A 19,386-nucleotide genomic window follows, 5' to 3' on the forward strand; every position below is an offset into this window, starting at 1 on the left:
ACCTGTGACAGCTGTTGTTTCCTTCAATAGGTAATAGAGTTTGATGATGGATCTGGATCAGTCCTCAGAATACAACCACTGCGAACTCCACGAGATGAAGCTATTTATGAATGTGTTGCATCTAACAGTGTTGGAGAAATAAGTGTGTCCACAAGACTTACTGTCTTGCGTGGTAAGTGTTTTTTTAAATAATATTTTTAAAATAGTTTATTGGGGTATCAAGTTTATTAGAGTTACTCTAGAATTATAATATGAATACTTAAAATTTTGTATATTGAAGGCTAGAAGGTTGGGCTTTGTCTTCATCCAGAAAGAAATATATTTTAAATATTGTGATTGCAATCAGATTGTCTTAGTCCTTTATTGGAAAAGCCATTGAGATTTTTCTTTTTATGTGCCAGGTTTTCCCCAGTCATAAGGGGCTGGTTGAGATTGATTAAATGATTACTGTATTTTGTGTATAGATTTTAGAGATGCTGAACATACATATATGCACATACTACAGCTAATGATAACAGAAGCATGTTTCTTACCTTCAGTCAGCTGTTAGCATTTTCAATTGGATTAACCTCTGATTGTATGAAATCCATGAATTGGGCTTCCCTAAGCTTCATTTCACACTGAGAGTATAAGAAGTAAAAATACCAATTTTTAATAAAATACATCCATTGCTTTTTAGATACATTGAATTTTCAAAACATTTTTCTTGGGAATTCATTTGTGATAAGCATTTATATCAAAGCTAGTCCAACAACTTGATACTGATTATAGAAACAGATTTTATTTTTATAATGATGAACTATAATTAAATGACTTCGTGAACATTAGCAAACTTTTCTTCATAAGTAGAAATGCTGTCATCTTTTTCTGTTCCTTATATTTTTGAGAAATCATAGTGAGGTTGATGTTAAACTCAATGAAATAACTTTAGATGCTTTCTATTTCACTGGTGACGAGCAATTTCTGTTAAACCCAAACAAAACCTTACTTCAACTAAAACCCAAATATCAGATAGCTGTTGAATTTGGTTCCATGGCCTTAGGGATATTTTTTCCCCATTTCTTGAATCTTCTGACCCTGTGTTTCCAAACAAAGCATTTTTAAGGCTACTGGATTTATGTTCATGATGTAGAAATTTAAAACTATTCTATTTTGGGGATTTGGTTTATTGTTATGCTTGTTGTCATTGATTTTGAAACAAATTTGGCTGATTAGAGTTTATTTTTAATTATAGTTCTCTTGTAATATGAATATAGATTTAATTATTTGTTGTACTCTTCAATATTATCAGTTGAAATTTTATTTAAGGTTTCGTTTGTATCTGTATACAACATCCAGATTCCCATTTGCATTACTTTGCTCTAGTTAAGATTCAAGCATTGATACAAGTGTCTTCCCTTGTCTCCGATAATCGAGGCTTTTCATGGATTAACTGATGAAGAAAGATGTCCTGGGGAAAATAAAATAATTGGTGGAAGGGGTGGTGCATATTAACATCAGCAAACTTCATTATTTTTTCAAAAGCAGTTTCTTTGGCAATTCATTTGTGATGTGACAGCTATATTTACTTCTATGAAACTAATTTTGATTTTGTTGTATTTGTCATACCATACTGGCATGCAAATACCATTAGAAGCTTCCTAGATTTTGCTAATGTGTATCACTATTATTGTTGTTGTTACTACTATTATTTATTTGATGTGTCAGAGGGGCATATTGTCATTCCTTTATCTGTTGGATGAAAAAATATATGCTAGGGAAAAGGAGTTAAAATAAATGAAATTTTGGAACTAGGAAAGAAGTTGGAGAGAGGAAATGAAAATGTATGGTAGAGAGAAAATGCAGTTTGTTTGTGGGCTTTGGATAAAGCTACAGCTAATCTATATATATAAAAGCAAAATGCACTCATGCATCATCACAAAATCTCCAGAACCATAAAGTCTACAAACTTGAAATTTGGCACGTATGTTCCTCTTGGCTTCTAAGTGCTCACTAAGAAAGGATTTTTCGAAATGACCATCAGAGCATTAATATTTCATATATTATTATTAACACACTCTGATGGTAAGGAGTTCTACTCCCCCTCCTCACCTGAAAAGAAGTCTGTTCCAAATGCAAAACACAAGCAGAGGAGTTTCAGTTTTAATTTCACAGCACCAAGTAGCTTTAGTACAGAACAGTTGAGCTAAGCCACACCCAGGCTCCTTGCTGTCTCCTTCTTGCTCACACAGCAAATACTGCTTCACTTTCCAAACAACCCTCAACTCTGTCATACACTGACAGGATGCTATCCAGATGAATACCGATGGATGCTGGTAGGCAGAGACACAATTTCCCTTCCCCTTATTTTCCTCCCCCAAAACTAACCCCAACCACATAGTTTCCTCAGCGTAGCACAGGTATCAAACTAATTATTCTATAATATTGACAAGCCATTGAATATTGTCTGTGTAGAAAATGTAAGCATCCCATGCTAATCTGTGTTTCTTGTAATCCTTTTGTTTTGGATTCTATTTAAACTCTTTTGATTGTGTGCTAGAGTAGATTACTATTTGAATAGGAAATGGGTTACATCTTTCAATCTTAAATGTAAAAAGTATTCATTTGCAGGATTCTGGTGATCAGAGAGGATTCAACTACATTCTGTATCTAATTTCATTTATTGTAGAAATAGAATAGTGAATCATTAGACTGAAGCGCAAGCATTTTTTTCTTCTCACCTTTCTTCCTTTCTTATTTGATGAATAGGTATGGAGAATAGAAGGCTGTTACAAGAGTAAATAATAATTATTATTCATTGAATGTCAGGTTTAATAGGAATGGCTACAAATTAAGGCCATGTTTATTTCTGTTTTTACACATTTTAGTTTGCTATCGAAATAAAAAAAGGACAGAAAACAAAGAATAATTGCTATTTTGTTAAAATGTGGATTATCAGAGATTTTCTTTAATAGCACAATGAAGCTATTGATCTCTACTCAGGTATCCTGGGGTTTTAATGTGCAAATTGATTTTAGTTTAGCAATTAATATAAGGATACTTCTGGCTTTTTAAAAGAAGAGATTAAAGCAGACATAACGTGGATTGAAGGATTTGGAATGGAACTATGCATAATTTTTGATTGTACAAAGAACTCCACAACATTTACCACCTATCAGGCATAATGAGCTCACATAGCCTACAATAGAAGCAGGCATTTGAAAGAACACTGTTTATTTTGATATTAAATTTAAGAAGCCACTTGAAAATCAACAGGATGAGGATGCTCATCAAGTGAGAAGAAGAGCAAAGAAGAATGTAAAAGAAAATATAGATATTTAGCAACGGTTCACTAACAGGTGTTAAGTGAAATAGTAATCACTGAGTGAAACTATGCTTATGTTTGTGATATTACTTCAGTTTTCTTTTGAATATTGTAAATGTAATGTAAAGTTACTTTTTCATCACAACTGTAACTACGAGCAATCACTAAAAGCATTTTCTAAATGAGGAATTTTTGCAGAGACAAACAATTCCACAGAATTATGCTTAATTTAATTCATAAAGAGCAATCATTGTGAAACTTATACTATTTGAAATAAAATTTGTATTTCATGGGGTGGGAATTAAAATTGTGCTGAAAGAAATTTAGAGAAGATTGTGGTTGTTGTCTGTCATCTTCATAAATGAATGAACCAGGAATAAGGTTGCCAACGCTGGTGCCTGTGGAGCTCCGCTTTCTACGAACCCTCCAAATTTTTCAGGTATATGAAGCAAACCCTTCTAAAAGATGCAGGTCTTGGGTTGGGTTGGGTTGTTTTGCCATCAACCTTAATTGGGCTCGGAAGTGATCTGACCATACATGATACTTTATTCACCATTGCCCTTTTATCAATTAATACGGATAAAAATGTTTGAATTTATTAAGCAGTGAAAATAACAAAATACTATATATCATTCCACTTGGGCGTTCCAACCAAAATGAAATCCGTAAGTCCATTTTTAGCTAAGCTATGAGGAGAACAGGGCAAAAGATCATTGATGAAATCTTTCTCAATTTTATATCATTACTGAGAACAGATTATCACCCATACACAATCACTTTCATATCACAACAGAAGATAAAATTAAATATATCTCTGCACTAAAAATAGAACCAAAATCTCACAAATATCAATATGAATTATTGTAAAGTTCAACAGCTGATTTGGAAGAAGAAACACACTTTGCATAAGACTGAGTTGAAACCAGGGCAGAGAGGTTCACACATATATGAAGACTACTCTTGCAAAACATTTAGTTGTTTTACAACACTGATGCTATCCAAATAACTTATTTGTTCAGCTGTTTTTGCATTCATTTTCACTTATTTTGTAATGACTTTGATGAGACATGGAATTACGGGGGACCACATTGTAATGTAACAATGTCAAATAGTGTTAGAGAAAAAGAAAAAATAATTATTATTCCAGGACCTACATTTATAATCTAAGTACTTCAACTTTTATTTTAAAGAGATGACAGACATCTCTTTAATATTAGTTTTAACTTTCATAGATGCTACTCCTGGTTCCTTATTACAAGACTGCTTTAGAGATCTCTCTAATGAACATTTGGTAATTAAATAATTGGTAAGAATTCAATTATCACTGAATTCTATTAATATGTAGTATTTCCTTTCACTAAAGCAATTGAGGAGGATCTTAGAGAAATTCACTGTAAATATATCACTGTGACTAATTCTATTAAATTATTATACCATACATGCCAAACATGATTGCTGTGTTGTCACAATCTTAAATTCGAAGTTTCTTTTAAAATGTAGATTAGAAGAATGATGAAGATCTGAAAATAATGAAGCACTTGTGTAAAAAATAAGACTTTATGAATTTTTAAAAGAATTATTCAGTCTTTCAAATCAAATCTTTAATATCGGAAGCAATTTGAAGTGTCAGATCAAATCCACTGTTTTTAAATTGCTTGAGATAGTTCAAAGGAGACACAGAAGTCTGGTGGAGTTTCTGTCTGCATTCTTAAAAACTGTTGTATCCTTCTACATATAGATAAAAATGAGAGAAAAAAATGAGTGCTTCGAAATTGATAAATTTAGCTGGCCAGTGTATTTTATTACCTCTACAAAACCTGTTTTTCAAGACTTAGTGAAAATGTTGCTGTACCAATTATTTCAAACTCTAGGATTTTTTTTTAGGGAGGTTGGTATGGAGGGGGGGAAAAGAGAGTGAGAGAGCAAAGAAGGCACATACATGTTATGATCTGTTGTGATCTGGCTTGTCCTTTTTATTGTAATTCCCCAAATCCATATTTTTTTCCCAAATCCATATTTTTTTTTCTTCATTTTCCCTTCATTCTATATATCTCATTGATTCTATATATCTCATTGATTGGTCTCATTCGAGACAACGATGAATCCGCATACAGATGGGAGGTTGTACAACTTTCCTCGTGGTGTAGCCAGAACAATATGGAACCAAACACGCTCAAAACTGTAGAAATGGTGGTAGACTTTAGGAGAAACCCCCCCCTCCGCCCCATACTACCACCTCTTACAATGCTAGTCAACACAGTATCAATAGTACAGACCTTCAAATTTCTAGGTTCTATCATATCACAAGACCTAAAATGGACACTTAACATCAAAAATGTCACCAGAAAAGCACAACAAAAAATGTTCTTTCTGCGCCAACTCAGAAAGCTCAAACTGCCCAAGGAGCTGCTGATACAGTTCTACAGAGGAATTATTGAGCCTATCACCTGCACCTCTATAACTGGTTTGGTTCTGCAACCCAACAGGACAGACACAGACTTCAGAGAGTAATTAGGACTGCAGAAAAAACAATTACTATCAACTTGCCTTCAATCGAGGACCTGTATACTGCACGAGTCAAAAAGAGGGCTGTGAAAATATTTACGGACACCTCACATCCCTGACATTATTATTTTATTTTATTTATTTTATTTTGTCACCCGATTATAAGATAACAGGTATAAGTATAAACATAGTTATGAATATATGAAATGGATACATATAAGAAAAATAAAAGAAACAATAGGACAGGGACGGTAGGCACGGTGCGCTTATACACACCCCCTACAGACCTCTTAGGAAAGGGGTGAGGTCAATAGTAGACAGTCTAAGGTTAAAGTTTTTACAGCTTCAGGGATTGAGGCAGTAGCAGCAACAGCCAATCAACAAGGAGCTTGCTTCTTTTATCTCATCGAGCTGAACTGCAAGCCCTTTGTTGATTGGTTGCCATACCCCATTCCCTGAAGCAGAGGAAAATTTGAACTAACCAGGAGTTAATTTCTATTATTAGGAGTGTACAGTGTTTCATATTATTAGGCTGAAAATTACTACGCTGAAATAATTGTAAATCAAAATAAAGTATTAATTTCAATTTTTTTCTGCTTAATTGGATGATAGAAACTTTGCAATTATAGCATACTATTTATAAATGGTAGCAGATTCTGAAGTACATTTTATATTAAGTTGCATTATCTAGTCAGTTATTTGTGATATTTTCCCTCATACCAAGAGAACGGTATGGAAGTCAGCATACTGAGGAATTCTGAGAGTTGAAGTCTACACATCCCCATAGCCTGAGTATGAAAGCAAGATTCATGCCATCTGTATTTACAGTTGAACTACTTCATGATAGCATCGTGAAAAATATAGAGATAGTGTATATGAATTCTATGGATTATATCCAAAAGAGCTATGCATAGATCCAATTCATCCTTCTTTCAAACATCTTAGCTGTATAACTGGTTATGTCTCTTTTAAACTTCAGCATTCTAAACTTTAGAGAATAGAATTTATATTATCAAAGTAAATATGAATGTCAAAATAAAACCTAATGTTGTTGCTTTACTTCTAAAGTAATCTTGTCTTCGTAGTGGACATAAAATAATGGACTGCCACTTGAAACATGATCAATAAATATAATGAAACTGTCACTTAAGCGAAGTTTTACTCCCTTGCTGCCCGACAGACGGTCTTCTTCTGCTAACCCTGACTCTTAATGTATTGAACAAAGGCTATTTTGAAGAACTTCTCACAACTTTGTGAAATAAAGATTGATTTCAAGGATATATTAACAATTTCTTGTGTCTTAGAAAGACTAAAAACATTTACCTTTTGTCCTTTAAATAATCAGCAGGACACAAATTTAATCTTCAACACAATTAATGTTTCTTTTTTTAAAAGAGTTAACATGTATGGTTAAACATAATTTCTTACTTCCATTTAGCAAGGAATAATTAAGTATATTGAAACTGAAAGATAATATATACTTTAATGTCTCATTGCTCAGGGTGTTGATATGAATACAAAATGTCAAAAGAATGATCTGCAAGCAAGAGAAACTGGGTGTATGGTTCATAATACCAAGTGTATTTTAATACAAAACCAATATTTTTATTATTGCTGTATCAGAAATTAAGAGCAGAAATCTTGTTATAAGTATCTTTTTCAAGATAGTTACTTGAAATACAGGTCTTTATGGCATTTGTTTTTGGAATCATAGAGTTGGAACAGATAGAGGTATTTGTTCAACTTCTTGCTCAGTACAGTATCCATGGCAGCATCTCATCATACAACTATCCAGACTCTGTATCAGAGGTGGGCTGCACTTATGTTAACAACTGGTTCACTAGTTGTGAGCTCATACCTCTTTGAAACTGAAACGCAGCTTCAAACATGCAGCTAATCTACTCAGGCAGCTCCAGTGAGTACAGCAGGCACGGCGCTGGGCAGCGTGGGCAGGGGGAACAAGCCAGAAAGTTAGTTATATATGGACAGGATAGCGCAGGGGCAGGGGGATAGTCCCAGCCAGTGATCACAACTACCGGTTCACCTGAACCTGTCCGACCAGGCAGTAGTCCACCACTGTTCTGTATGAAGATCTGTAGTGAAGGAAAACTTTATCACATCATAGAACAGCATAAGCCATTGCTGACAATTCATACAGTCAGAAAATTCCTCCTGATGTTTAACCCAAACCTTATTTTTAGTAGTTTTAACTCAGTGGTTTTCATCCTAAAGTGGTAAGAATTGGTCACTATTTCTTTGTGGCAATTCTTTCTTCGTACAAGTATGGCCATAGATGATGAACCATTCAAAAGTAGGTTTCCTAAGGCCACCTCTAGTGACATATTAGAATCAATGAGAATCTCAAATTGCTTACACACTCCTTTAAAAACAGTGAGTGCTACATTATCTAAGAAGGGCTGTCTTGGTAATTCTCAATAACAAAGGCCATGATAAATTGTTTGTTAGCAAAGAAAAACAAAACCCTCAGCTTTTCTCATATTGCTTTTAAGGACCCCACAGAATTTTCAGCTGTTGACTTAGAAAATTCCCAAGAACTTCTAGGAATCCCTTAGATAATATCAGTTTGAAAATGCAGGTAATTTTATTATAGTGGAATTCTGTCAAAGCCAACTTCAGTATCTTCTTTCATTGCAATGGAGACCCATGCGGTTTGATCAAAATGTGTACATCAGTCTAATAAACAACAAACTGAACATCATAACCACTAAAAGCTTCCTTCTGTATCAAATACAATGGGCAGATAAATATAAGAGAAATGCTGGTAACCTCTAAAAAGCTACCCCAACCATTTGGAATAACAATAGCACACAAACTGCTTTAAGAGATGTATTAGTTGCCTTCCAGATGCAATTTAAGGTGCTAGTTGTCAGTTTTAAGACTGCATATTTCTAAATAAGATTATTGGACGAACTATCTTCTTTTAAATTCATCTGCCCATTTAGTAAGATCTATTCAACTCCCTCTGGTCTGGTCTGCATGAGATTGTAATCTGGTACAACTTTGGAAACCACCATTTTTTTTTCTAATTACCGCCAACATTTTTGGAGTCTGCTCCTTCCCTCTTGGATTTCAGGGGAACTGTTAAGAGAAAATGCAGAAGGAAAGCATGTTGTGAGTAAATGTTAAAATCTTGTAAATCCTCACAGCTACCAATGACACAGAAAAAACCAATATACAAAGTAAGGCAGAATCATTATCTTGTCAGCCCAGAAAATGACTTGAGCTTGCTTGTTTTCTTGTGGATGTTTCATTACTCAAACTAGATAACTTCATCAGTGCTAGCTAGCAAGACTTTGACTTTATGAATATCCCAACAAGCCATGTGCAAAATAGGCAGATACATAACTCCTGCCCACTAATGAACCTCATCTCTCCTGTCCTGTTGATGTTATTTGCAGTCCAAAGGCTCACATGAGGAAATGCTGATCCTAAGTTGCAACTTACCATCTCAATTCAACAAGGAAGATTATTGATGTAATTTTAGGCACAGGATGGATTAAAAATCAATTGGTACCATCCATGATGAGGGAATCACTTCATAGTGAAGTGGTGGTAACTCAACTTACCATTGCAATTCACCCTCATCATGGTTGATACCAATTAATTTTTGTGCCTATTATTACATTGATAACCTTCCTTTTAGAATGTGTTGTGCTGATGATATTGTGAGACAGTTGTATGATTTTAATGGTGGTCATAAAGACATCAGTCAGACTTCAACAGATAGTCTCAGCATGGATATTGAAGGCTTCCAATAGAACTGTCCTGGATTATCCTAGATTTATTATCCTTGTCAGTTCAGTCACAGAAGAAACTGGGCAGCAGGGAAGGTCCTGGAGGGATTAATTTCTATCAAACAGGATTCTGATAGTTGAATGCAGTCCCCACAGATACTGCACCCCAACCAGATCAGCCATTTCAGCTGTGACCATGTCATGAATGAGTGTTGACTTACTTTGGACTGACATGCCATTAGTAAAGAACACTACAGGGTAAGATAAGGCCAACATGGCAACCTAAGCTTTGCTGAAGCAAAGGGAAGCAAAGCATGGAAAAGCCATTATCATCACATATAACTATTTTTTTGACAGCCTGTTTCCAGCCCCATCCTTCATCCTATGGCTCTGAAACATTCCTCTTCTCTTCTTCCATTGAAATCCTATCTAAGGGGAGCAACATATTTAGCTTAACCTGCAAAACACTTTTTCTCCAGCCATCAGTACTGAAAATCAATACAATATGTGTTGCAAAGATGTTTAAAATATTACTATGTTACATGCAGCCTATACTAGATTTTACTATTCATTTAACCTAATGTTCTTTTAGAAATATCTTGTAGACTAAATGACATCTTGTTTCTTAATGTCATTTGATCCAGGAAAGAGTTAAGAACCACCAGTCCACTGAGTGTTGAGAAGTTAAATTGAATTGTCTGAACACACTGTATTATCTATACAATCAATTGTCTTAAATTTTATTTATTTGAAACCTTTATACAGCTGCCCATGTTATAATCAACATGGGTTGCTTGTAGGGCTGTTCCCAATAAACAAAATAATGTACACATAGGTGAAAAAAAAAAGAAATTAAAAACTGATAAGGCTTTGTGTTAGGTTCATTGTAGTCTCCAAAAGTTGCTTTGTGAAATGCATGAACTTGAAAATAGCAGTTAACTACTTCAAAAAGCTTTTTCACGATGTTGTGAAAAGATATAGCTATTCTAAACTGTTGCACACAGGTGTGCATGTTAACATTTTAGTGATTTTTTCCAAATACATATAATTTCCCAATATAAATACTTCCAGTGTAAACTATTTTTATTTTCTCCAATGTAAAGTATTTAACTCCCCTCGCATGAGTTGTACATAAGTTGTATCTGCATTTTTGATGCTACAGAGTTTACAAAATTTGAGTGCAAATTACTTCTTTTAAATTTACTACTGCAAAGTACAAACATTAAATGTAACACATTTTTCTGTTAATTGGAGATCAAAATCAGAGAGGATACAGACCCTTTTAAAAACCATTTCAGTAGTCTAGATTACTTGGCTTTTTGGTTATTGATATAATGATAATGATACATTTATCACACATATATAGCTGTTCCTTCTAAGAGGCTTCAGAACAAGTTACATGCAAACACTAACATAAAGTCAGATATGCTCATCATTTGTGTAACTGAGGTTCTTTGAGGTTATATGTATGAAAATACACAAGCACGAGTTTGCATTGAAGAACATTCCATATAATTTATTTGAGATGTGTATGCTGTTCCTATAAAATTGACATGGCAACATAAAATATGTACTTCAAGAGGGGTTAAAGACTGCATTAAAAGGATTTGTGGTTGCAGTTTGTATTGACCTGTGTATGTGTAATCCACTTTAAAATGCTACATAGGGTGACTGGATTGTAATTTAAATAAGCTTGCTTCTGACTCATAGAAAGCATAGACAAAAAGATATCAGCTGTTACTCATAAAGTCAATCACATAATAAAAGCATACCCAAGGCATGGATTGGTAACCATGCTGGCTCAGGAGTTCTGGACTTGAAGTCTACAGGTCATAAAGTTGCCATAGTGGCCCATCCCTACCTAAGGTTATTGCTATTGCTGTTTCAAAATTACAGATCTTAGATTTACTTGTGAAAGCTTGGTAATTGGTTTTTCCCTGTAATAAAATGAATGTTTTCTTGATGAGTTTTAAATGGGTATGCTTCTCATTTCCGTGGAATTTGGCAAACTAAGCATTTGTTAAGCAAAATGGGATCCAGCTTCCAATTCGTTTCAAATAGTCTTGAAAACACTATTTGTTATTTTTGTTTCCTCCATTTATTTTATTACCCTTGTTTTAACACACATAAAAGTAACAGCCTGACCTATATATATTTCTGTTGCAAGACAACTATAGTTGTACAAGAGAAGTTTGTAAGTGTTTCCATTTAAATATAATGAATGTCCTTGTTTTGTACGAATTGGTACAAATATGTAGACTTATACCTATAGTTTGAGTTTTTGATACTGTTCGGATATCACAATAGTTTTATAGCTCTATTAAAGAAATTGTTTAGAAAGGGTAGCATTATTAGAAAATTTTTAGTAGATTGTGTTTCCCAGCTATTTATTAATATTTAATTATATATCAATATACAATACTGAATTTTTTCCTACTGCACTTTATATTTGAGGCTAAAAGTTGACAATATAGGACTTTTTCATTGGGGATGTACTGTGCTGATGTGTTTAGTTTTTATTGAATTTGAAAACCAATTAACATCCACATGTACTGTCTTTACTAAAAAGAAATTAAAGTGGTGAGTTTCCATTTCATTTGTGCAGTGAAATTCAGATTAGCTACAGTGGTTGTAAACATAATCTTTTTTTCCTTCAAAACTGAAGCACTATACAACTGGAATATATGTAACTTTCCTTTGCTAAAATTCACATTAAAGATAAGTTAATTTGGATTAATTAAATATTTGTACAATTTATTCATTCTGTTGAGGTAATTCCCCGTTAGGAGAATGAGCGCATACAGGGAGACGTATAGAGAATAGTGTTTGAATAATACACACACAGAACACATATACACTGTACAGTAAATGTAGGTTTTTACTTCCAGAAAGGTTAAGCAAAGTTCAAAATAGGCAGTCCAAAAATCATTCACAGGTAAATCAGTCAGTTTTTCAATCCAGGGATAATCCAATAACAAATTCCAGTTCAGTAACAGACTTACATTAAATCCAGAAATATCAGTCAATTAGGAAAAATGGAGGAACGGCAATACTTTCCAACAGAAGGAAAAACAGACTCACTCAGACTTCTTCTGAGACTAAGACTAAGACAACCCAGGTTTCTGGCTCCATATTATGGCCGTTTGAGTAACCACACCCAATTGCAGTTTTTAGCATGCTCTTAAAGAGACAGTATTAAAATGTCTATCCTGGTTTATATATTTCTAACCCAAACACCTGTTAGGTGACTCATATTCCTAACACATTCTATTAAATAAGTTAATATAATTTAAAAGTAAGCATCTGTATGTTAGTTTCAAAATGGTATAAAGTATTTTTTACTTAATGTATTCAGAAGCAGATCTGTATAACATCACATTTAGAATTTTTAAAATTAAATTAACTCTATTTTATCTCTATTTTAGTAAATTGATATATACATTCTTTTGCAAGTTTTACAGTTTTCTTAGGTAAAAATTGTGAATACCTAATTAAAATTGTCATATTTCAAACTTGCTTTCTATATAACAGGATAAACATCTAATAACATATATCACCCTTTGTTGTTATTATTTTTTGTTTGAGTGACAATAAATTGCTGTACACCAAAATTAATAGATATGAAGGGATATTTTCTTTTTGAAAGCACTTACATATATAGAAAGATTGCAAGAAATGCCAGCAGATGTAAATCTCTCTTATTGTAAAAGAGAAAAAAATCAATATGTCTTTATTTATTGCTTCCTCTGAAAAAGTTAAAAACATTTAGTGAAATATTTGCTGAAATATTACGCAGTAAATACAAACTTATGAATTATAATGCTAGTATATATATATTTTTTAAAACAAGTTTTATTGATTTTTTGAAGACAAACAAAACATAGGACATAAAAGTATAAAACCTCCTTTCTAAAAATTACTTATAAGTTTTAACAAGGCAAATAAAACATTATTTTTTAAGGAATAGTTCCACATTATCACATTTCCCTTTAAGCACATATATATCTTTTCCAAATTTCTCATTGTTTCTCCCTTCACTTTTATTCAATTATATTTCTTTCTATCAAGGTTTTATTGATTCTCAATCAAACATAAACACACAAAATACAAAACATAAAACAAGACATAAAAAGATAAAACCTCCTTAATTATCATTTATACATGTCTTTTCCAAATTTCTCTCCCTTTAGTTTTATTCCTCCAAGGTTTTATTAATTCACAATCAAACATAGCTAACCAAAACACAAAACATAAAACATAAAACTTCTTTTGAAAAGTGGCTTAGCCCCGGGTTATATCTTTTTTTACAGACCTAAATCAAATTCATGCTCACCTTATATACCATTCATATCTTATTAACCATTCTATATTTTCTATATAACTTCTCCCTTCTTTTCACTCTCTTAATTATATTTTGTTTATTTCATCTTATTTCAAAATCATTATGTTTGTATCTTTTGTCCGTTCTTTTCCAATCATCTATTTATCTCTTCTCTTTTGCAAAGAATTTCCCCTGTAATCACTTTTAAAGTATGACGCCTTTCTATCTTTCCCCTAAAGTAACACTTAATATAATACATAATTTCCATCCTGATTCTGCTTAGTACATTCTACATGTTGCATTTTAAAATAAAAAATAATAAACTTATAATATAGTTAAGTATATAATTTCCATTCTAGTTCTAATTCTAATTAATACATTATTTTAGAATAAGAAAATGAAATAGTAAATTTATAATAACATTAAGACAATAACGAATTAAACTATAACTAAGCATTAATCATTTTACACATTCTCTTTAATATTTTATTAAATATTGAGATCTATCATTATTAAACATTTTGATATTTTAATATTTTGTTAAGTCTTATAATATTCCAATAGACTATTTCAAATGCAAATACTACAATACTATCTTATGTACTCTTGCAGAATCTTTCTTTAATTATACACTATCCTTTATCCTATATCTCTGAAAAAAATCTGCTTTTTGGCATCTTGTTTTAGACCTTTGTGGCTTTTTTCCCCTTTTCCCCTCCCTTTCTTCTCCAGTCTGGTCTTTTTGCCCCCCCTCTCCTAACCTCCACCTTTTTGACTTCCCCTCTCTGTTGTAATTCTCTTTTCAATTGCTTTCTAACATTGTACCTTTTCTTCACCTTATTTTTCTTTTTCTTGGTTGTTTTATTCAATCTTAAATTCTCATTTTTCCTTCCTCTCTTCCTATTTTCTTTCTTAATCGAACTTTTTGGTCCATTAAAAATGGCTTCTTCCTTTTCTTCTTCTTTTTCTCCTTCTTCCTCAAGTATTTGCTGGTACGTAGAAACCGCCATTTCTAAAAAGTGGAAGACAGCTCCCAAAGAATCCTTGCCATTTTGTTCTCTTTCTTTTAATTTTTCATATTCCATTTTTAATTCATCCACAGATGGTGCCATTGTAAATTTTAAAGAACAACCCAAATGTTTTTAATCTTAAAGTAATTTCCAAATGTCAAAGTTATCAAACAGTCCAGACAGACAGAAATTATTTCCTCTTCTTCTCTTTGCAATTTTTCCTCCTGGGGCAAAATCCCAAATATATTTTAAAGCCGTATTACAGTTAGTTGCTGGTCTTATAATCTTCAAGGCGTCTCCTCCAACAAATTTTTTAAGATTTTTTTTAGTCCTCTCCTTCCCACTTATAACAAAGAGCTTGTTTTTACTTTAAAGAAGCAGGTTTTTCTGTGCTCATTTGCTTTCTCCGTAAGGAAGGGGAGTGAACTTTCCTTCAGCACTTTCGCCGCTGTAGCAAACTTCTTTTGGAAACAAATGTATCAATCCAAAAGTCAGGTTTCCAGGATGTTTTAAAAGTAACTTAATGTCCCGGTTCAGCCAAGAAAACTTCTCCTTCTAGTTCTTCCTCCTGCACAGTCTTATCCGGTTGAAGATTCCTTTGTGGCTGCCATTTCTGACAGCCGCTCCACCGCCTCAGGAAAAAGGAGTCTAGCCAGCTGGGGAAAGGGGGTGCGATATCCCCAGACCCCTGCCCGGATCTCCTCTGTCTTCCGCTGCCCCTTCGGGGTAGCGACAACCCCCAAATCCAATTGGATTGGGGGTACCTCAGTGGCAAGCGCAGCAGGGACCCGCAGAGAAGCGGATTCCTGCCACCGCCGAAGCCTTGCAACCGGAAGTTCCCCAATGCTAGTATATTTTAAATCCAGTTTTAAATGTTTCTTGCATGAACCTTAGTAGAAATGCTAATACCATGAAGTTTAAAATTTGACTTGGTACTGAATTTAATGGATGGAGAGAAAGCAAGATGAGGTACCTATTTATTTAAAGTTGAAAATGGGTTGCTTATAATATTTAATTTCTCTGTAATGGAAGTCATTTTTCCTTCAGAGTTTAAATAGGTAGATCGATTGATCGATTGATCAATCGATAGATTGATAGATAGATATAGATTTTTCTATTCTCTAACATGGAAAATTATTGCAATAATTTTGCAAATGATTTCTTTTTTCATTCTAAGCAAATGTAATAACTTTTCATATACCATTGCAATACATATTTAAATAAGGTAGTGATACAAAGAGAAATAGCCAGTCAGCAGCTTTGGTACCAAAATCTGGTTAGATGGGTTAGTCTTTCTTTGCAATTTCAGGTGTTAGGGATTTAAAAGACAAAATGGATACTTTAACATTGCATATATTTAAAACAAAAATTTAATGCTTAAAACTACTGAAACCTACTTCTTAAAATGGACTTTGCACTTACTTATTTAACTTTTCCAACAAAAGACAATCATGTCAGCATAACTCAGCTGCCCCCTGTTACCTTAAACAGAGATTCATTTATTTGGAAAGGTTTATACAAAAAGTATAGAATTTAACCTTGCAACATATACACACACATGTTTTATTGCTCTGAATTTCAGTTAGTAGATCTTCTATTGTACATGGCTTAATTTTAATCTTCAATGAAATAAACAAGCTAGCAAGCTTTCTTCTAGATAAACCAAACTAAGTTCAGAGTGTGTAAAAACTAAATTTATAGTTAACGCCAGGTATAATGCATGACCTTGTCCTAGGTTAGAGAAGTTATGCACCCTCAAAAAATTATAAAAGTTGCACATCACCAAGGTGGAACATTTTATGGTATTCTATTCTGTGCCTTATTTTGAGCAGTTTAAGAGTCAACTGACTTCTCAACTGACAACTGATTCCTCTTAAGCAAATATTCTTTAAATCAGAGGCTCAAAATGTAGCAGTCATCAGTACCTCTTAAATCTAGCTTTGTGATGGTAATTAATTTGTGATAACATAGTAAGGTGCCCAATCAGGTTACAAACATTTTGCTCACTGCTAATGTGTAGAGAACAAGGTAGTAAATGAAAACATTGCACCGACTAAGGACTGGATAGTAAAAGACAACTGGATTAACTAGCATTTGTATGCTTCCTAACAAAAGTTGAAGGAGCAGAAGTGCAGAATAGGATATTTCAAGCCAGTTAAAATAACCTTTTATTTTGATTGCTCACAAAAAATAATCCTGCTAGAGAAAAATAAGACTTGCAGCCTAATTCATTTCTATTCCTGTACAGTTATGCCTTAGCAATTGAAGCAGATGTAGATTCAAATGTAGATATGAAAACATATACAGGAAGTCCTAATTTAGTACAAGCCTTGTTTAGCACCCATTTGCAGTTATGACAATGTTGGAAAAGTAACTTCACAAACAATCCTTGCCTTACAACCTTCACAGATTTGTAAAGCAAGCGAAAGTTGGACAAGTATAAACAATTTCATTAACAACAACTTTTTGAATGGTTCAATTAAAAAAAATCTTTCTTCCCATATTTTGCTTGTTGGAAGAAATGTCCATTTGGGTTCACTTCCAAGTGGGGAGAAAGACACTGGAAACATAGAGACTGCTTGGAAGGATGTTTTATTGGTGAACCCACATGGGTTTGAAGTCCTGGGTAGCTGGACACATGGAGTGGAGATTATCTATCTATCTATCTATCTATCTATCTATCTATCTATCTATCTATCTATCTATCTATCTATCACTTCTATCTATCAATCTCTATCAAACATATCTATCTACCTACCTACTATCTATCTATCTATCTATCTATCTATCTATCTATCTATCTATCTATCTATCTATCTATCTATCTATCCCCTCTCTTGGGCTTTGAACTGAAGCTTCCTGTTCCTGTGGCAAGGGCAAGTATCCTATTGGCTGTCAGATTCCCAGGGGGCGGGGGTGTTAGCTAACTTTGTAGGCTGTCTGTGTCCCAGGCTGGGTTGAATCTTGCTGGGTGATGCAATGAAGGCAATTTTCTATTGTGGCTGAATGGCTTTGCCCTGAAGGATATTCCCATCATCCTTTTGTTTTATAGATAGACTGGCCAGTCTTTTGCATTATAGATAAGAAGGCACCAAAATCTGTTACGGGGAGGGAGTTGGGGTCTTTTGTTTCTGTTTCCTTTAAGATTTTTATTTCTCTTTTAAGGGAAATATTCAACCTTTTTAATATTTCCTATAATATTTCATTAATCTAGGAGAGGGGTGGGTGTTAACTTTCTATGTATCCCATGTCAGTAATCAAACTCTAAAAGCTCATCATTTAAGCCTAATCAGCAAAATTTTATTAAGAGCTACCAGAAACAGCAACTTATATATTTTAACTTTCAACAAATAAATTCATTTTGTAATCCATTTTCTTATCACTCTCTAAGGAAAAAAACAAAGCAAAGGAAATTCCTTTCCACTTAAAAACAGATATTTAAAAACCTCATCATTCAGTCCAGGTCAAAAAAGAAATCATATTAATAGCTACCAGCTACATATATCTATATATAACCGTGGTCAAATAAATTCACTTTTTAGTCCTTCTGTTTACGTTTAAAAAGCTTGAACCCCATAAAATATAATCCCATAATATGATTTCTTATCATTGTTTCTGTGTCTTCTTTCAGGAACAGCTTTAGTAGTTTTAGCACATGTCTTTTATAAATCCAAGATAAGAAAGCTTTCCAAATTATTCTTCTGATTTATTATTTTTATGCTTCCTTTTAATTATTAATACTATTTTCATTTGTAAATCCTCTGTGTCATATTTTTCCATATCACACTTATATCTGGCATTTTTCAATCCATTTTTAGATACACAGCATCTTTTTCAATGTTATACTTGTAATATTTAAAAAAGTATAAATCCACATTTAAATCAGCCTTGGATACTGTTTTATACAATAAAATGTTGTTCTATATCCTCTGTTATGGTATTGGACAATCTTGTAAGTAATTTCTGAGTACATTGTTCCCAAACAGCCTTAACTTCTTCTATAGTCATATAGTATTGCTTCATTATATTAATGGATCTCTTCTCCTTTAATTTTAATCCTTAGCTCTCTTTTATTCCCTCTACTCAAACTACAAAGTCCCTTCTTATCATCTGTTTATTTTCCAGTCAGCAAAACTTTCCCATGGGATAAATTCTTACACTTAATTTCAAAGTCTTCATATATTCTTTTATGAAGTTTTAAACATCCCACAGGAAATATTCTTTAAATTCCATCTAACCTCTTTACTTTTCAAATTGCACATTCTAGTCCCCCTTTTACTGTTTCCAAAACTTTAAGCTTTTCTTCTTAATCCTTAAACTTACATATAACTTATTTCATCCAGGGTAGAAGGAGATTCTCTTGGCATAATCAAACTTGCCCTTTGGAAGATTCTTAATTTTAGAAAATCAATAATAAGCATCTTCCTAAAGTAGTAAAAGAGGAAGTGGTACAGGCAGAAGATGCTGAGCTCCAATTTAAGCAAGATGATT

General features: G+C 33.2%; 1 protein-coding gene across 29 annotated transcripts in view; it reads left to right on the forward strand.

The window, feature by feature from the left end:
• The window catches only part of PTPRD (protein tyrosine phosphatase receptor type D), a 1,313,296-nt gene that overhangs the window by 1,083,080 nt on the left and 210,830 nt on the right, over positions 1-19,386 (forward strand). For all 29 annotated transcript variants that reach the window (XM_087957701.1, XM_087957705.1, XM_087957708.1 and 26 more), the window contains one exon: positions 31-172. In XM_087957701.1, the coding sequence (XP_087813827.1) occupies positions 31-172 (142 nt within the window). The remainder of the gene's footprint in view (positions 1-30; positions 173-19,386) is intronic.

This window comes from Notechis scutatus, chromosome 2, assembly GCF_049901735.1.
Source record: "Notechis scutatus isolate UNSWTSFEM ecotype Mainland chromosome 2, rNotScu1.2, whole genome shotgun sequence".
Taxonomy (NCBI): Eukaryota; Metazoa; Chordata; class Lepidosauria; order Squamata; family Elapidae; genus Notechis; species Notechis scutatus.